The 19880-nt window shown below is 38.9% G+C and overlaps 1 protein-coding gene across 1 annotated transcript; it reads left to right on the top strand.

Moving 5' to 3' along the window:
- Positions 1-11432: 11432 nt before the first annotated feature.
- LOC127654202 (transmembrane protein 74B-like) lies at positions 11433-17417 on the top strand. Its single transcript, XM_052141279.1, has 2 exons — positions 11433-11666; positions 12338-17417. Exon 2 carries the CDS (start codon positions 12387-12389, stop codon positions 13062-13064), a length of 678 nt encoding a protein of 225 aa, XP_051997239.1. The 5' UTR covers positions 11433-11666; positions 12338-12386; the 3' UTR covers positions 13065-17417.
- Positions 17418-19880: the final 2463 nt, after the last annotated feature.

Consider the following 19880-nt stretch of genomic DNA (forward strand, 5'->3'; position numbering starts at 1 on the left):
GTCTCGCAAATGCCTGATCAAAATTCATAAAATTTTCTTCTTAAAGATTTATCTAAACATGTAGGGTAAATTATCAAAGACTTAGTTTGTGTTCAGATGGTTTATTGGATCTTTATTCGCTTACAAAAAGTACTGTGCTGGTACCATGGTGCAGTGATGTAAACAACTAGGTACTTGGAAGTACCATTTTAAGTTTGCATGGTGTACATCAACGTTTCTACTGGTGCATGTCCAAAACATGGAATTATCATGGTACCAAGTCCTAAAACATAATACCGTGGTACATTTGGATACTTACTATTGTTGGTTCTGCCCTCTAGTGTAGGGTTGCACCAGCTGTGCGTAAGATCTCACTTAAATTGAGACATAAAGTTCACACTAAGGGTTTAGTAACTACTGGTAAGTTTGTAACTAAGTCAGTGCTTAATTTGGTTGAACCACCTGTTCTTAAGACAAGACTTTGCTAGTAAACATACATTTTCCGTTTTGTTTTCTGATCTGTTTTGGTAATTCCATTAGTCATAAAGTGTTTGAAAAAGTATTTTGAACAGATTGCTGTTCACGAATTTATCAGATTTTCCGATCTGTAAAAAAAAAAGTAGATTTTATAGCTTTTATTCCTCTAGTCTAGAAGATGTAGATATTAGAAAATGTCACAATAGCAATATCAGATCATGCCTATGTGCAGAAGCAATAATACTCCCCCTAGTGCCATATTTTTGAATATTAATTTTGAATATATACATTGGGAAAATCTATGGAATCAAGTGTGAAGAATTTACATGTTTCCATTGGTCATGGTATAAATATTGGGTTGTGCCCAATTACGCCACAACTAGGCTATGTTTTAATTTACCTACATCTGGTGCAACCGGCCCCAGGGCCAAGACGGAATCTGTAGACAACTTTTTTTTCTTTTTTAGGTGCAGATTCTGAAGGAAAATCTGTGGAATTCTGCAGAAGGAATTTAAACTTAGTAAAATAAGTTAAATGGACAGTTCTAATAACGAATTCTATACTATTATTGATAACTAAAAGCATCATGAAATTAACCAAAATATTTAATAAGCAAACATCCAGGGTGTGGGAAATGCGCACAACTTTTATGAACAACAGATATCACAATTCTGCGGAAATCTACGTATGGGCCTGCAAATGACACACTATACACTATGCACTATGCACTATGCCATGTAGTGTATGCACTTTCAAAGTGTAGTATCGTCCCAAAAGCAAAACTTTTAAAGTTTTTTTTGTATACGCTATGGCTAGCTTAAGCATATTAGCTAACCTCAGTTCAACAATTGCATCTAAAAAAATGTACATATTCACACAGCTTGGGGTTAACTGAAGTTTCGCTAGATGCTACATTCCCGTAATTTAATTTTCTTTGTCAGGCCAGCATAGAGCACAACAGTGCCCGCCTACTTTTCAATTCATCTGGTTTCCAGAAGTATTTTTCCCATTACATTTTGGCATAGGCTGGTCATAAAATGCTCCTAGTATTTAAAATTCTGACAAAAAAGACAAAGGTACAAGAATGTGTACTAACCGTCTTTCCTGAGTGCAGGAACTACAATCCAATGAAGCATTGCAAATTATGCAATTGAATAAAAAAAAAAAAAACTATATAAATATATAAAACTACTGATTTTAGGTTGTTGTTTATAAATTTAGAAACCATATATTTTAAATTTATTGCAAAATATTCCAATATGTACAAATATATAAGTAGTTTGAGGGTGAAGGAATACAGACTCAGTTGCATTATTCAATGTACACTCACTCCTGGGCTCATTTTGCAGGCTTTTTTGGCCTTGGTTCTTCCATTGGTGAAGCTTACTCTGCTGGACTATGGGCAATGTAATTCTTCACCAGGAATTCCATGATCAAACACTATTTTTAAACAATGAAGATGAAACAACGCTGTCTGATGGCTTCAACAGAAGCATACCCAGATAGCAAACTGACATAGAATCAACGTAGAATCAATATCTCTCGCAGCATCAAAACAAAGTTGATCTCCGACACTGATTCCACATCTTTTTGCTCATCAAAGTCACGTTAATCTGTCATTCATGCCACTGAAAACTAACAAAATCAATCTAATTAATTTGCTTACTTGGCATTGAAAAGATATTGAATTCAGTTGGGTGAAACAACATTATAGAATCAACACAGTTTCAATGTACAGTATAATCAATCTAATTGGTTTGTTAACCTGGCGTTGAAACAACGTTGATTTCAGTTGGGGGAAAAAACTTTATACAATCACTATATTTTTTACTTTTGTTTTTAAAATCCCAAATACTTTACTATTTTTACTAATACAAATTTTCTTCAAAGGTGTTCTGTTGAAGAAGTCGGCAACAGCATCTGCGTTCCCGGTCTCTGGACCACCTTAAACTTACATAGCTGAAGAGAAAGATACCAACAGGTGATCTGCGAGTTGGTTTCTTTCATGCGGTGGAGCAATTGGAGTGGGAGGTGATCTGAGCAGAGAGTGAAGGCCCACCCCAACAGGTAGAACCAGAGAGTGAGGACCATCCACTTGATGGCAAGACACTCCTTTACAACAGTGCTGTACTTAATCTCCTTCAGTGTGAGATTGAGACTAATGAACAGCACCAGGTGCTCCTCCACCACCTGCAAGAGCACTGCCCCAGCCCTCTGTCTGAAGCATCTGTCTGTAACACAAAAGGGAGAGCGAAATCGGGTGAGTGTAAAATGGCCCCCCACAAAGTGCAGCTTTAACTTGCGTAAACGCCTGTTGACACTGCTCCGTCCACTGGACCCCGGTCTGGAGCTCACTTTTTAGTGAGACCAGTCAGCGGGCTAGTGACTCAGAATAATTCTCAGAATAATTACAAACCTCCTATAATAGCAAGCCAGCCCCAGGAACTGTCTCATCCCCTTTTTGGTCTAGTGTCTCGGGCAGGCGCAGTTTTGTAAATTTGGGGATGGACCTGTCCGTGGCTCCAGATACCGTACCCTCCACCTGTCCAATTGCGCACTTCTTGGGGCTTGCTGTGAGTCCTGCCCGTCACAGCGATCTCAGAACCACCCTCAGATGCTGCATGTGCTGCTGCCAATCATTACTGTAAACGATGACGTCATCTAATTAGGCAACGGCGAGTCTGAAGCCCCAAACAAACTGAACGGCAGCGAGTGGTGACAAACCGATCGAGCAACTCATCAATACAATCATTGGGTATGCATCAAATTTAGAGACCGTGTTGACTTTTCTAAAATCCACACAGAACCATACAGACCCATCACTCTTAGGAACCAGAACAACCGGGCTGGACCAATTTCTTTGGGATTCCTCTATTACTCCCATCCCGAGCATTGCGTCTAATTCTTCCTGGACTACTTTTTTCTTGTGTTCGGGTAGTCGGAAGGGATGGCTACGTACCACTTCCCCCAGCTCGGTCTTGATATGGTGCTGTATGTGGTTTGTATGACCTGGCAGAGGTGAAAACATGTCCGCAAATTCTTCCTGCAACCTGGCCACCTCTGTGACTTGATACGGTGAGAGGTGTTCTCCACAAGTGACCAGGGGGATATGATTAGGTTTTGTGATCACCTCCGGTCTGAGCTCCGCCCTCACCGGAACTACCATAGCCAACGTCACAGGGACTGCCTCCCTCCATAATTTCTGGTGGTTGAGGTGGTATATTTAATTTGGGCCCCCTCTATCGGTTCATTTCAACTCATAATCGAGATCCGCCACTTGTCGTGTGACCTCAAAGGGCCCTTGCTACTTAGCAAGTAATTTGGAGCTTGATATGGGAAGTGACCCACCATTGGATTATAGTGAGCCGTCTGGAATAACATTTCCCAGTAGCTCCGCGGTATTAACAGCTGGGTTGTATCATCTTTTGTTTGAGCGTCCTGCGTCACTCGATACAACTGCTCTTTTAATATTGGAAAATAAGGATATGAAAGTGCAACGTTTAGCTGGAGTCGCTGATCATCGATGACTTTCACTTGGTCAAGGGCATGCCTAAGGGTTTCGTCTCTCGACTGCTCTAGAGGGAAATCCCTTCCAGGAAACCCCCGGATAGTGGAGGGGACAAAGCCTCCCCCTCCCTCATGTCATCCTGACGTGGAGCTGATGAAGATGGCCCCAGCTCCTCCTCCCCTGCCAAAACATCGCTCATTTCACATCTAGCCACTTTCTTGCAAGATCCAACCGCACATATTCCTTTTAACACATTTTCAAACTCTGGCCAATTAGTTCCCAGAATTAGTTGATGGGTGAATTGGGACCTAACCACCTCCACTCTATGCATGGATCAGTTGCTCCAGTACCACTTGGTCGATAACTCCCTTGACGTCACAGTCCTTCGCCAGCAGCCACTTCGGCAGGCGTCTTGGAGCCGTTGGGGGAAGGCAAACGGGCAGCCGGTCCCCTCCAACTTCATCGAACAGAAGAGCTGAAGGTATTGCTCTGGACTGTGGCAAACCCGCTGCAGAATGGTCTTCTTCAGATCATTGTAAACCAGTTGGGCATCCGCAGACAACAAGGGAATGAACCTGGCCGCCCACTGGGTCCGTGGGAGGCTTCTGGATCATCTTCTGCCCCCATCTTCATGAGCAGGGGCATGGGGGCTGCTGTGTCCGGGTTCACGGCCGGGGCTTTCTCCTGGTTGAGGAGGCTCCGGATCGCATGCCGGTCCTCTGCTTGAGCTTGGAGGATCTCGTGAAAGCTGCGATCTTGGTCTTGTCGAAGCTCAAGCAGGGTCTGTTGGTGGGTCTGGTGTAGGCCGGCGAGGGACTTGAGGACTTTTGCCAACTGCGAGGACTCAATGAGGCATACTTTCTCCAACCTTCCTGGGTTTCGGCACTAGTGTAGAAGACTTGACGTAGGGAGGGAAAGGAGGACACAAGGAACTGGATTCTTCATCTCAAGGTAAGCTTTAATCATCAAACTTTAATGGGCTTTTCACAATACTCTTTAGCTTCAGTACAGTCTCTTTCAGACCAGTAGCTCACTCTCTCCCTCTTGTAGCTGGCGAGGTCCCTTTTATACCACTCTCCTCAAGCTTACTGCAACTGTAAACAGGTGTTAGTCATTATCAGGATATGAATGTGTTAGGGAGACTATTCCATAGTTTTGGAGCCAAATAGAAAAAGGTCTACCTCCTTTTGTAGATTTTTATATTCTAGGAACTATTATCAGGCCAGAAGTTTGTGATTGTAATAAACGTGATGAATATAGCATGGTATAAGGTCAATTAAGTACTGTGGAGCTAGACCATTCAAAGCTTTGTATGTAGTTAACAGATTTTTAAAATCAATATGAAATTTAACAGGTAGCCAATGTAATGATGATAATTGGGCTATTATAATCATATTTATTGGTTCTAGTCAGCTCTCTGGCAGCTGCATTTTGAACCAATTGAAGTTTAATTATTGAACTTGCAGTACATCCTCCCAGTAATGCATTACAATAATCTAGTCTTGAGGTCATAAACACATGAATTAGTTTTCAGAATTAGCAACAGAGAGCATGTGATTTAACTTAGCAATAGTTCTGAGGTGGACGAATGCTGTTCTACAAGCATTGGAAATGTGATTTTCAAAGGACTGATTGGTATCAAACAGTTATTTGCTGTAGAAGACTACATAACAGTCCATCCATCAAGAGTCAAATTATATTTTAGCTGCTTATTTTTTAGAGGTTTTTGGTCCAGTAATTAGTACCTATGTTTTGTCGGAATTGAGTTGAAGGACATTTATGGCCATCCAATCTTTGACTTCATTGATACACTCTGCTAATTTGGAGAATTGTGAAATTTTGTCGGGTTTAGAAGAAATATAAAGTTAGGTATCGTTGGCATAACAGTGGAGACTTATTCCGCGATTCCTGATAATATTTCCCATGGGAAGCATATATAAGGAGAAAAATCACAGGCCCTAAAACTGATCCCTGTGGCACTCCATAATTTTGTTTGATTTGACAATTCCTTGTTTACACATACAAAGTGTAGCAGTCTGATTATTAGGACCTGAACCATGCTAATGTAAGTCCACTAGTGCCAATATAATTCTCCAGCCTATTCAAGAGAATGCCATGATCTATGGTGTTGAAGGCAGCACTAAGATCTAAAATCCCTAGCAGAGAAATGCAGCCACAATCAGATATAACTCTGATAAGTGCAGTTTCTGTACTGTGATGTTGCCTAAATCCTGACTGAAATTGTTCATATATACCATTTTTCAATATAAATTAACACAGTTGGGTGGAAACTACCTTTTCTAGTATTTTCAACATTCAGTAAATGGGAGATTTGAAATCGGTCTATAATTAGCCAATTCGCCAGGATCAAGCTGTGGCTTCTTAGTAAGTGGTTAGATAACTGCCATTTTAACGTGTCTTGGGACATGTCCTAAGGATAGCAAGGAGTTAATAATATTAAGAATACGTTCTGAGATTACAGGGAATACCTCTTTTAAGGGCTCAGTTGGTATTGAATCTAACATCAATTTTTTTTAATAAGTTTTGTTAGCTCTTCATGACCTATGACAGCAAAGTATTGAAATTGCTTGTGAGGAAAATTATGAGACACTGTTTTCTGAGGTACTGTGACAGTTGATTGCATAATTCCAATTTTATTTCTGATGATTTCAATTTTATCAGTAAATAAATTCATGAAGTCACTATTGTGCTGCGACGGAATATACGGTTCAGTCGAGGCTTTATTCCTAACCAATTTAGCCACAGTACTGAAAAAACACCTAGGATTGTTGTGGTTATGTTCTATGAGTTTGCTTAAGTATGCTGAGCTGGCAGCTTTTAGTGCCTGTCTATAGTTACAGACACTGTCCTTCCGTGCACCACTAGATACCTCTAATTTTGTATTCTTCAAATTGTGCTCCATTTTCCACTTCCACATTTTCCACACTTTTCAATTGTGATCAATATTCCATGGTGCAGGACTTTTTTGTTTAATTTTCTTTAATCTGGGGGGGATTGAGTGACATTAGCTGATCACAGCAAGCAAGAGACAAGGTAATGATCTGAGATGTCATCACTCTGCGGTACAATTTCTATAGTATTAACATCAAATCCATATGACAGAATTAAATCTAGCATATGATTATGTTTATGATTTGGTCCAGTCATATTTTGTCTGACTGATGAGAATATCAATAAATTCTAATCCCAATGTGTAATTTTCATTGTCTATATGAATGTTGATGTCACCAACAATTAAAGCTCTATCTACAGTAACTACTAGATCTGATAGAAAATTAGCAAATTCATCAAGGAAATCAGAATACGACTGGGTGATCTACTGTATATACTGTAGCAAGTGCAAAAGATGACAGTGCTTTTTTTTTATATCTTACGGTGTCACATTAAGCATTATATTACTTCAAAAGATTTCTATTTATATCCTGTCCTATGAGTAACACTTCACTGTAAATTGTAGCAACACTTCCTCTATCCTTCACATTTACATTTACATTACATTTATTCATTCATTTGGCTGATGCTTTTATCCAAAGCAACTTACAAAAGAGGAAAAATATATACGAATCATCTTAAGGAGACAGTGGTACGAAAAGTGCCATATTACAAAGTTTCACTAGTATCAGAATAGTATTCAAAACAGATTAAAGTGCAACAAGAAAAAAACAATTATTTGTATTTTTTTTATTTTTAGTGACTGGTTAAGTGCTCATGGGAAAGATGTGTTTTTAGCCATTTTTTTTAAAGACAGAAATTGAGTCAGCTTCACAGATGGAGTTGACGAGGCTCATGGTTATAACAATAACCTGGGGGAGTAGATTCATTTAAACTAATACATTCATCCGCTTTAAGCCAGGTTTCAGTCAAACAGAGCTCATCCAAACTATGATCTGTAATTATTTAATTTACAAATAGTGCTTTGTTTGAAAGTGATCTAATGTTTAGTAGCCCGTAGCCCTAGCTTTATATGATGTTTATCTTAAATTTTTGTCTTCAAGTTTGACCTTTATAAAAAAATTCTAAATTATTTAGTGGGGGGTTTATGTTTGGTAGTTTGGGGAACAGACACAATCTCAATATGGTATCTAGTTTGTACAGTCTCTATGTGTTGTAGTTTATGTGACCTGTGTGATTGTCTCAAGGCAACTAGCAGATGTTCAAATTAACCAGTTTGTCTGCTTCCTCACCTGGGCCAAATCTCTAGAGAGGAGAGCGGCACCTTTCCTGAAGGGATGGAGTCCATCTCTCTTTAGCTCTAAATCCAATGCTATTCTCCGGACACCACTCAGATATCCAGCCGTTCAGTGACACTAATCTACTATAAACCTTGTCACCATGATGAGCAGGGATGGTGCCAGAGCATATCACAGTATCTGACATCGTTTTTGCAAGTTCTCACACCTATTTAACATTATCTTTAGGGATTTTTGACTGGCGAAGCCGGACATTGACATGAATAACAATCTTAGAAAATCTACATTTAGGATTAGCCAGCACTTGTAAATTTGATCTGATGCCAGATACCTGAGCCCCCAAAATGCATTTAACAAAAGTAGCTGGAGTCTCTATTTCTACGTTCCTTACAATAGAATCACCTCTTACCAAGTCTCTTTCAACACGATTCTCAGTGGGTGCATCACTGAGTGGGGAGAATCGATTGGAATCCCTAACAGGAACATGAGAGTGGTGTTGATTTCTTTAGCAAGTATGCCACAGAGATGTCACTCAAACACCCTGTGGGGAGTCTACAGCTGGAACCAAAGCTTGTGTGTTGCTCGCTGTACTGCCCACATCCGAAACAGTATCTACCGGCTTCTCTTTCTCACTGACCTCCACTAGCATTCAGATGAGTGTCTTTAACTCATCTGAATGAGTGTCTTTAACTCATTAACCTTCTCCATCAGCCTGACTAATTCCTTACATTTATCCCATGTGAATCCATCACTGCTGACAGAAGAAGCTATAGTAAACATGTGGCATGCAATGCAGGAAGAAATAACATGAGCGGATACCATGACTTACAGCAACTGTTTGTTGTTGTTGTTGTTATGGTTGTTCTTGAGCTGCGAGAGATTGAGATCGATGTGGTTCGATGTGGTTCCTGATCAGAAGATGTTTGAGATTGATGCAATAATCCATGTAAAACACAGAGGAGAAAACAAATGCACATAGTCGAGATGCGAGATGTAGACAAGTGGAAAAAAGAAAAGAAAAATTAGAAAATACACGCAGTTGAACAGTAGAAAAGTGGAAACAAATTAAGAACGTGGTAAAATGGCAAAGGATAAAACTATGAATGTATAAGAATAAGCAATGCTAGGCAGGCTAGTAAGCTATAAACACAGACTCATGCAGCGTGCTGGCAGCAACCCAATATCAAATATTATCTGGTCACAGGAATATTCCCAATACTATAACAACTCGTATGATGCCTTTAAAACCCTATAAATGTTTTTGTATCCTGGGCGATACAGCATTTGAGAGGCTGAAGTGAGGAGGCTCATTTGGGTACTTATTGGACACTTCTTTTTATTTTATTTTCTGTGTTAACATACTACTAAATGATGTAGAATAGTGAAGAAGTGTGCGGTTTTGGACACAATTTGGGTGTTTGCCATTAATGCAATTGTGCTTAATGTAACTGCAAGGACGAAAAACCTGTTAAGATCGTTAAATGGTCTGATGTGTTTTGCTGACAAATCTGCCTACACCCCGATGCCCTTGTACCGTCACCTGGGTTTTATTGCTTATGAAGGCATTTGTGCATTCCTCCTATTCTGACTCATGGTAAATGATTAGAATTGGTCTGAGAATGTGATATGTGTTGGTTTTTATATACTGCTGAATTAGTCCTCTACCTGCATGGTCAGTTAAACATAATTCAAGCATCTGTTCCAAATTAACATGGGAAGGAAAAGTTAGTTAACATAATGCATAACATAATGTTAACATAATGCTCTTTTTGTGCAAACTGTGTACCAGTGGCCAAGAACAGTGTTTATGTGTCATTATCTCAGTTAGTATTCTTATCTTCACTACGAGCATTTCAATATATATATATATATATATATATATATATATATATATATATATATATATATATATATATACACACACACCAATCAGCCACTACATTAAAACCACCTGCCTAGCAGTAGCAGATCCTTTAAGTCCTGTAAATTGTGAGGTGGGACTTCCATGGATCAGATGTGTTGGTCCAACACATCCCATAGAAACTCAATCGGATTAAGATCTGGGGGATTTGGAGGCCAAATCAACACCTTGAACTCTTTGTCATGTTCCTAAAACCATTCCTGAACATTTTTTGCAGTGTGGCAGGACGCATTATCCTGCTGAAGAGGCCACTTCCATCAGGGTACACCACGGGGTGTACGTGGTCTGCAAAAATATTTAGGTTGGTGGTATGTGTCAAAGTAGCATCCACATGAATGCCAGGACCCAAGGTTTTCCAGCAGAACATTGCCCAGAGCATCAAACTACCTCTGCCGGCCAGCCTTCTTCCCATGGAGCATCCTGCTGCCATCACTTCCCCAAATAAATGACACACATGCACCCGGGCCGTCCAGATGATCTAAAAGAAAATGGGATTCATCAGACCAGACCACCTACTTCCATTGCTCCATGGTCCAGTTCTGACCCTCACATGCCCATTTTAGGCACTTTCAGGAGTGGACAGGGGTCAGCATGGGAACTCTGACCGGTCTGCTGCTACACAGCCCCATATGCAGTTAGCTGCGATTCACTGTGTGTTCTGAAACTTTTCTATCATGGCCAGCATTCAGTTTTTCTGCAATTTGTGCTACAGTAGCTCTTCTGTGCAATCAGATCAGATGGGCTAGTCTTTGCTCCCCACGTGCATCAGTGAGCCTTGGGTGCCCCATGACCCTGTCGCCGGTTCACCGGTTATCCTTCCTTGGACCACTTTTGGGTACTAACCACTGCATACCAGGAATACCCACAAGACCTGCCGTTTTGGAGATGCTCTGACCAGGTCATCTAGCCATCACAATTTGGCCCTCAGTCGCTCAGATCCGTACGTACGCTTGCCCATTTTTCCTGCTTCCAACACATGCAATTTAAGAACTGACTGTTCACTGGCTATCTAATATATCCCACCCCTTGACAGGTACTATTGTAACGAGATAAGTGATGTTATTCACTTCATCTGTCAGTCGTTTTAATGTTGTGGCTGATCAGTTATATAAAGCTCTGGAAAAATTAAGAGACCACTGCAAAATTATCATTTTCTCTGGATTTACGATGTATAGGTATGTTTTTGAGTAAAATTAACATTCTTGTTTTATTCTATAAAGTACTGACAACATTTCTCCCAAATTCCAAAATCTTACCCCAGGGGAGCGTCATCCCCCATCTTACCCTACCCTATATCCACATTCCCGAACGAGGACATCTTAACAGTCACCGTTGAAGCTGATCCGGGGAAAGAAAATCGGAAGGAAGGTGCAACTACATAAACAAGACAGTATGTGCACATACTGCGTACACATTTACGGCGAATTTAACATGTTGCATTTGTTTTTCCCCTGAAAAATGAACGCGGTTTAACGCATGGATAAATCTTTCCCTGAGATCTCCGTGGAAAAGGTCTTTCTCTCAGCATCTCACGGTTACTATGATAGCTGTGGAGCGATCGCGCCTGAAGGTAGGAGGGTGTACCATACTCTTTCCAATAACATTTACGAACCAACACCAGTGAAGCAATGCTGTAATAATCTATATTAACTTTAACGTTAGTTGCTATATATTATAGCCTACAAAAAAAAAAAAAAAAAAAAACGCTTGAGGTGTTGCAAGGTCATGTCCAAAATAATAAACTCATATAATGCGTTTTTTTAAGCATACACGCGTAAATAATATGTCGATAACATCATAATTTCCGCGCGCTCGAGAAATTTGATTTTACGCGCACGCTTACATTAATACTACGCAATTAGGCAACGTTAATCAAATGTATGCACAGCGTATTGACGTTGACAAACTGGTAATTTGTCAACGAACGTCAACAATGCTTAATTTGGCTGATGAGTTGATGTTGCATTGATTTAAACAGCTTTAACACATTTAGTATTCTACATTTTAACCATGTCCCATGCTCTAAAACAAAATAAGATTTTTGTCAAACTGGCTACTAATCATTCTTTTAATATTGGGGAAACTACTACATCGCCATTATAACAAAAGCAGAGCAGACGAGGCTGATAATGTGTTGGTAGACAACTGCATGACAGTTGTTTGGTGTTAAACGTCTCGGGCACGTTTGTTTTACGCTTTTTTGGCACAAAACGTAACATAGCCTATATTTTTTTTTTTCAGGTGAAACAAGAGGCTTTTGATTCAAAATGACTGCGAGCTCTCGGTGTCGATGGAGTCTCTGAACGCCGTGGAGCTCCGTGAACTGGGGGATGGGAGTAGGGGAGAACCTCATCAGGCCTCTTCAGGACCGCGGACAGCGGCCGGCATTGAAAACGCATCGTTCGAAGATGAGGAACGGGGAACGAGGATCCGAGTTACTTCCAGAACAACTGGACCTTCATCACTGCCTGTTCAAAGAGACGTGCCGTCACCGCGTTCCGAAGAGGAACCTGAGCTCGTGTATCACGACCATTCGGTGGATTACGGGTTCATATGCGCGCTGATGTTCCTCGTGAGCGGAATTATGTTGGTGACAATCGCCTATACGATTCCCAGAGAGGCTAAAGTCAACCCGGACCAAGTGACAGCGCGCCAAATGGAGAAACTGGAGATGTACTATGCGCAACTCGGTTCTCACCTCGACAAATGCATCATTGCGGGACTTGGTTTGCTTACTCTGGGAGGAATGTTGTTATCTATTTTGTTAATGGTGGCTATATGTAAAGGGGAACTGTATCGTCGAAGGACTTTCTCCAGAAGACCCATGAAATCGTACGGATCTATTAATATGAGAATGAGGCAGTTGGCTGAGGGCGACGGGCGAGAAACGCTCGTGGAATGTGAACAGAACGCCACCGAGGACGCCGCGAACGGTAATCGAGCTCCTCCTGGAACGCAAAACACGTAGCACAACTGAACCACAAATGTCAAATAGACTTGAATTGTCTGGGGAAATAAAAGTGCTTGCAAGGCAGCAAATATTTCAAAGATCAGATTTGGAAATGTGTGTTTAAAAGACATGGAAATGTCCATGTCTGTTTAGGTCTAATATTCCGGGTTCATTAAAAGATCAGTTAACAGCATTTGTGGCATATTGCTGATTACTTCAAAAATTATTATTATTATTATTATTATTTTGACTCGACCCACCTTTGCTTTAAAAAAAAAAAAAGTGTTCAATTTATGACATAAAACCTGTAATCCCAGTAAATAAGAATTTGAACAGATTTAAACGGATAAGAATTAATCTGTTTGTATAACATTATAAGATTCACACTTCTGCATTGAAACCCTCCAAAAATTGCCCCATTCACTTCCATTGTAAATACCTTAAACTCGATTTTTGCTTTTTATTTTATTAAAATAATGGGACGAGTCAATAAAAAAAAAAAAAAAAAAAAACATTATGCCATGAATGCTGTTGATTGAGATTAACTTGTATTGAATTGTACTTGTATTGTACTTTTATTATTCTTATAATTCCATACTTGCATACTCTAAAAAGTAATAAATAAATAAAAACGTGTTTTTGCTGATGTAGGCATTTGAAATCGACATACTTTATCTTCCGAGAAAACTAGCCAAATATATTGATGACATCATCTTGCACTTGTGGGCGTTCCCAACTGTTGTCCAATAACATTCTTGCCAGAGTGAGAATCGGCAATAAAACAAGGAGTCTTGATTGGAGTCTTTACATTTGGCTAAAACATTTCAGCTGCATTAATTGCAGAAACTGTGAGACAAAACACTCAAAAAATATTTCAGTCAGATTCGGCGTAAACGTTGCAAAACTGGCTGAAATATTTTTTAAGTAAAATACAAATAGAATGTTTAAAGAATGTCAATACAGTGCTGCCTTGCAAGTAGGCGACTAATGAGTTTTAACCAAGCTGAAAGAATTTGTGAAACACATAATGTGACAACTGGTGCTTAAAGAGAATTTCAAAACTCAAAAAGCCGACAGAAAGCAGGCCTTTGAATGAAAGCACAATGGTCAACGGTCATAAAAGCGTAATATAACTCAACATGCTGCAAAATAAACCACCATCAGCTACAAAACTTGAACTAAATGTTTGTGTAATCTACAACATCACTTAAAGACACTATGAGTGGAATATATACAAGCTGTTATGATGCAATATGCCTTAAAACATTAAACATTTAAGCTTGTTTGTATTTGTGTAATGTTAGCGTTTTATTTAGGACATTGATGTATATGTGGTCATACACTTGGTCAGTGACAGAGACATATGAATGCTTAACATTTTGAACTAAATATCAATTTTACAATATCTGATATATATATGGTAATTATGTAGATATAGGCTGAATGACATTTGTGCAGTAGAAAATATAGGCCTACATATTGCCATATCAATGTTCAGGTTAAACAATACTTTGTTGTTGTTTTCTCAATAGACAACTGACAAAACAATTCAGATATAGGCCTACTTTATGCTTTAATAATATGCTCACCCCTTTTAAGACAAAGTTATTGTAATAGCACATAAGTATAGGACATTATGACCAGATATGACATTCGTATGTAGCCTGCAAGAAAAACAGCCAGATTGTAATCAAACTAAGCAGAAACATAAGCAGACGTATTCTTCTTCTTAAATGTAATAACGACTAACCTGTAATATTATATTTCTGAATGTGAGGTATTAGAAGATATGTACATAGTCTATTGCTCTGTGCAGTACAGCTTTATACTGGCAACTCATGAAACTAACACAAATAGTAGGGGTGACAGTAAGGCACTTACAATGGAAGTGATGGGCCCATTTTTGGAGGGTTTAAAGGCAAAAATGTGAGGGTTATCATTTTATAAAAGCACAAAAAATAATTGCTCTTTTAAAATCTGTTTATTATTTGAGATGTAAAGTTGTTTTAGTGGCAGACTACACTGTTCTAGGCGGATTGCAGGGTTATTCTGTCGTCATGGCAACAAAGTTGTACAAATAGATGTAACTTTACACAGAAAAGGTTATTAAGCAAATTTGATCACACTAAAATCATGTTAACACATATAATGCTTGTGTCTTGTGGATACACTTTTGAAACAGTGAGTATTTTAATGTTTACAGATTGGCCCCCATTCACTGCCATTGTAAGTGTCTCATTGTAAAACAGATTTTTGCTTTTTATAAAGAAAAGGAGGGACGAGTCGAAATTAATTATTGTGGTAAATCAATATTACGCTTCAAATGCTGTCAGTTGAGCTTACGTTTTTATTTTTATTATTGAATCAGTAATATTCCTTTTTAAAAAAAGCAAAAATGCAGTTACATTACATTGCAAGTGAATGGGGCCAGTCCATAAACACTTAACACAGGATACATTGTTTCAAATGTATAGCCACAAGATGTAAACAATATGCTGGTTGACATGATTTTAGTGTGATGAAATTGTTTACTAACCTTATCTGTGTACTAACCTTAACCGTAGTTGCCATGACAACGCAACACAGGTAAACCCTATAAGCGATTTAATCACACTTAAATCATGTAGAACAGAAATAAACACACTAGAGTCGTGTTAACACATGTAATGTTTATGACTCGTGGCTATACTTTTGAAACAGTGTGTATTTTAATGTTTATTTCCATTCACTCCCATTGTAAGTGCCTCACTGTAACTGCAATTTTTAGATAAACAAGGGACAAGTTGAAAATATATTTTTGTGGCAATCCAGATCATGCTACAAATGCTGTCGACTGAGCTTAACTTGTTTATATCCAAAGCGACTTACAAATGAGACACATAGCAAGCAATTTGTCATACAAAGTTTAACAACATCTGCTGTATAGGACTGCCAAGATCTCACAGTGGCTGGAGTAGTAACAATGCTTGCACAGAAGAACGAGACAGACAAGGATTTACTAGACAGGGTACACTATTAAGAAAAGATGACTTGAGGATTCACTGACAAACAATTGTCACTGTTACACTAAAATACTGTTTGCATCCAATGGTTAATGTGAGCACATAGTATCCAAGGTAGGTCTTTCCAATAGCATTATGAATAAAATATCAACTAAATAAGTGTATATTTACCTTCCAGTAAAAAGTAAATGACATTCCAGCTTCTAAAATTGATTCTTTACATAATACAGTATTTACAATGACAAGTCTAATCATTGTTTGAACTTTACTATATATTGTCCTTTTAAAAAAAAAATGTTTGTATGAGGTGTATAAAGTGTGATGCCTCCAGCATGGATCTAAAGACTCTATTTAGAATATTATGTCATAATCGAGTTTCACTTTCAAGTGTCGCTTGATGCATCACTATGTGCTCTTCAAATGCTGAAGAAAGTGTGATGGATTTGCTGTAGTTTTTTGATGTCCCTTTTTTTTTTATTGCATTATGAAATTATAGTAAATATATGTCATTTATTAACTTTAAGATGTTGGATATAGTGTGAGGTGAAAAGAGACTGGGAGAGGGGAAATTGGTTAATTGCTTTCTTGTCTTTAATTGTGTAAAATATTGTCTTGTAAGCACAGAGGAATTAGGGTTGAGCACACTAAGCATTTATCTGGAGATTACACCAAGTCTGTACACAAACACACTGTTGGCCTTTTAACACAGTCACATTGCTCATGCACAAGCCACTATATGAATGTTCTTCACTCAAAGTTTAAGTGGCATCATGAAGTGTTTCACGCTCTCATCATAAAAACCACAAGGGTCAATTTATAGACTGAATAGGAAAGAAAAAGTCATATTGGCTATTTTGGGAATGGAATACTAGCATACTGTACAGTATATTATGTATTGTAGTTGTTCGGGATAATCAGATGCAGCTGTTTGTCTTTTGTTACCAAATTAACATCATTATAAAATCTGTGAAGGTAATCATAGCAGTGAGCTATATTATTCATACAGAGCTCATATTGCTGAAGTTGAACACAGTACACAATACTAATGTGGTCCATAAAGACTGTTATTTCTGTCAATGTTTCTCGTCTCTTTTATTCAAACTGTGCAGTAGTACCACGGTGCTTTTTGGCTCAATCACTCTGTCTTTAACTCTAGAGAGCAGGGGTAATTGAATTGCATGTGTTCAAGGTGAGTTGTGCAGTTTAAGTCTGTAACTTTTCCTATATGTTAAAAGCAAACGTTTCACCTTTTTTATACTGTTTAAATGCGTGAAATAAAGCTTTTTCTTGTAATGCCTGTAGATTGAACTGACTGATTAATTACTGTAGTGACACCATGGTACAGTTATGGCATGAGATGGCACTTTCACCATGGCACTGAATGATTACCCTGTGGGTTTTATATGGTACTCCTAAGAACTTCAAATAAAACTGGTACCTTTTTGTTTGTGTATAATTCATTTATGTATAGGAGCTGTCAGTATTGGCTGTGAAATATAAAAGGCATGATATAACACAAATTGAAATAGTTAGATGACAAACGTGAACAATTAAATCAGATAATATAATTTTACATTGGATGATGCTGAATGAAGATCAACTTTCTTGACTAATATAGCGACCCAAATTTTTTTATGATTTTGCACACTTAAGGTACCCCTAAAAATGCATGAACATCATTGTATTGGATAACAATATATTCACAAAATCAACTTAGCTTGGTTTTGGATGATGACCAGTACATGTAGTGTTTACAATTAAGACAAAAAGTATTTGGACACTTTCTGTTAGATGTTAGAGAATATCACCCTGCAGCTCTCAACTGGTTGCCCACTAAAACTAAGCAGGGTTGAGCCTGGCCAGTACCTGGATGGGGGACCTCCTGGGGAAAACCAAGGTTGCTGCTGGAAGTGGTATTAGGGAGGCCAGCAGGGGGTGCTCACCCTATGGTCTGTGTGGGTCCTAATGCCCCAGTACAGTGACGGGGACACTATACTGTAAAAAGGCACCGTCCTTTGGATGAGATGTTAAACCGAAATCCTGACTCTCTGTGGTCATTAAAAATCTATTCTCTGTGGTATGGCACCAGTGTGAACTTAACTGACTTCACACACTGAAAACCCTAATAAGTTGGCTTCAATCAACTGATTGAGCAAACACTTTCCATCAACAGAAAAGAATGCATTAAATATTTAAAGAGCATCTATTATGGTTTAATATTACCTTTCATGTAGTGTGTTATATAGCTGTTTGTGAATGTAAAAAAGTCTGCAAAGTTTAAAAAAACCAAAGTGAACGACAAATGGAGTTAATGACTCCCAGAAGAAAGAACCGATTCCGAACACCTGAAACGAGTCATTAGTAATTCCAGACTTACTTCCTGTACTAACCTACATAATTTGGTAACAAAAACCCACCTCTGGTCTTCATTGGCTGCTTGCAAATAGGTTTGTCCCGCCCTCAAACACTACACTTAGCAGTAGACCAATCACAATAGACTGGGATATCTGACCAATCAGAACAGAGTAGGCTCACTGAGAGGAGGATTTTAGAATGAATCCTTTTAAACGAGTCGTTTTTGACACTGGGGAAAAATGGTAATGCTGCAATTTAAATTATGTGTTTTTTGACCTTGGATGCATGTAAATCTATTGTATGAGACCTTTAAAACAAAATTAGGCACATTTAAAAACCATAATAGGTGCTCTTCATGATAATGTAACTACAGTTGAAATCAGAAGTTTACATACACTAAGGTTGAAGTCATTGAAACTCATTTTTAACCACTCCACAGATTTAATATTAGCAATCTATAGTTATGGCAAGTCGTTTAGGACATCTACTTATTAACTGTACCTTTAAGCAGCTTGTAAAATGTCAAGCCTTTAGACAATTAGCCAATAAGCTTCTGATAGGAGGTGTACCTGTGGATGTATTTAAGGCCTACCTTCAAACTCAGTGCCTCATTGTTTGACATCATGGAAAAATCTAAAGAAAAACCTCCACAATTCTGGTTCATCCTTGGGAGCAATTTCCAAATGCCTGAAGGTGCCATGTTCATCTGTACAAACAATAGTACATAAGTATAAACACCAATGGACCACACAGCCATCATATCGCTCAGGAAGGAGACTGCATTCTGTCTCCTAGAGATGAACGTAATTTGGTGTGAAAAGTGCAAATCAATCCCAGAACAACAGCAAAGGACCTTGTGAGGATGCTGGAGGAATCAGGTAGACAAGTATCTATATCTACAGTAAAACGAGTCCTATATCGACATAACCTGAAAGGCTGCACAGCAAGGAAGAACCCACTGCTCCAAAACCGCCATAAAAAGTTTGCGAGTGAACATGGAGACAAAGATCATACTTTTTGGAGAAATGTGCTCTGGTCTAATTAAACAAACATTTTACTGTTTGGCCATAATGACCATCGTTATGTTTGGAGGAAAAAGGGTGAGGTTTGCAAGCCGAAGAACACCATCCCAACTGTGAAGCATGGGGGTGGCAGCATCATGTTGTGGGGGTGCTTTGCTGCAGGAGGGACTGGTGCACTTCACATATTAGATGGCATAATGAGGAAGGGAAAGTGTGTGGATATATTGAAGTAACATCTCAAGACGTTAGCCAGGAAGTTAAAGCTTGTTCGCAAATGGGTCTTCCAAATGGACAATGACCCCAAGCATACCTCCAAAGTTGTGGCAAAATGGCTTAAGGACAACAAAGTCAAGGTATTGGAGTTGCCGTCACAACAATCTGACCTCAATCAGGCAGAACTGAAAAAGCGTGTTCAAGCAAGGAGGCCTCAGTTACACCAGTTCTGTCTGGAGGAA

Source organism: Xyrauchen texanus, chromosome 13 (genome assembly GCF_025860055.1).
Source record: "Xyrauchen texanus isolate HMW12.3.18 chromosome 13, RBS_HiC_50CHRs, whole genome shotgun sequence".
In the NCBI taxonomy this organism is placed as follows: domain Eukaryota; kingdom Metazoa; phylum Chordata; class Actinopteri; order Cypriniformes; family Catostomidae; genus Xyrauchen; species Xyrauchen texanus.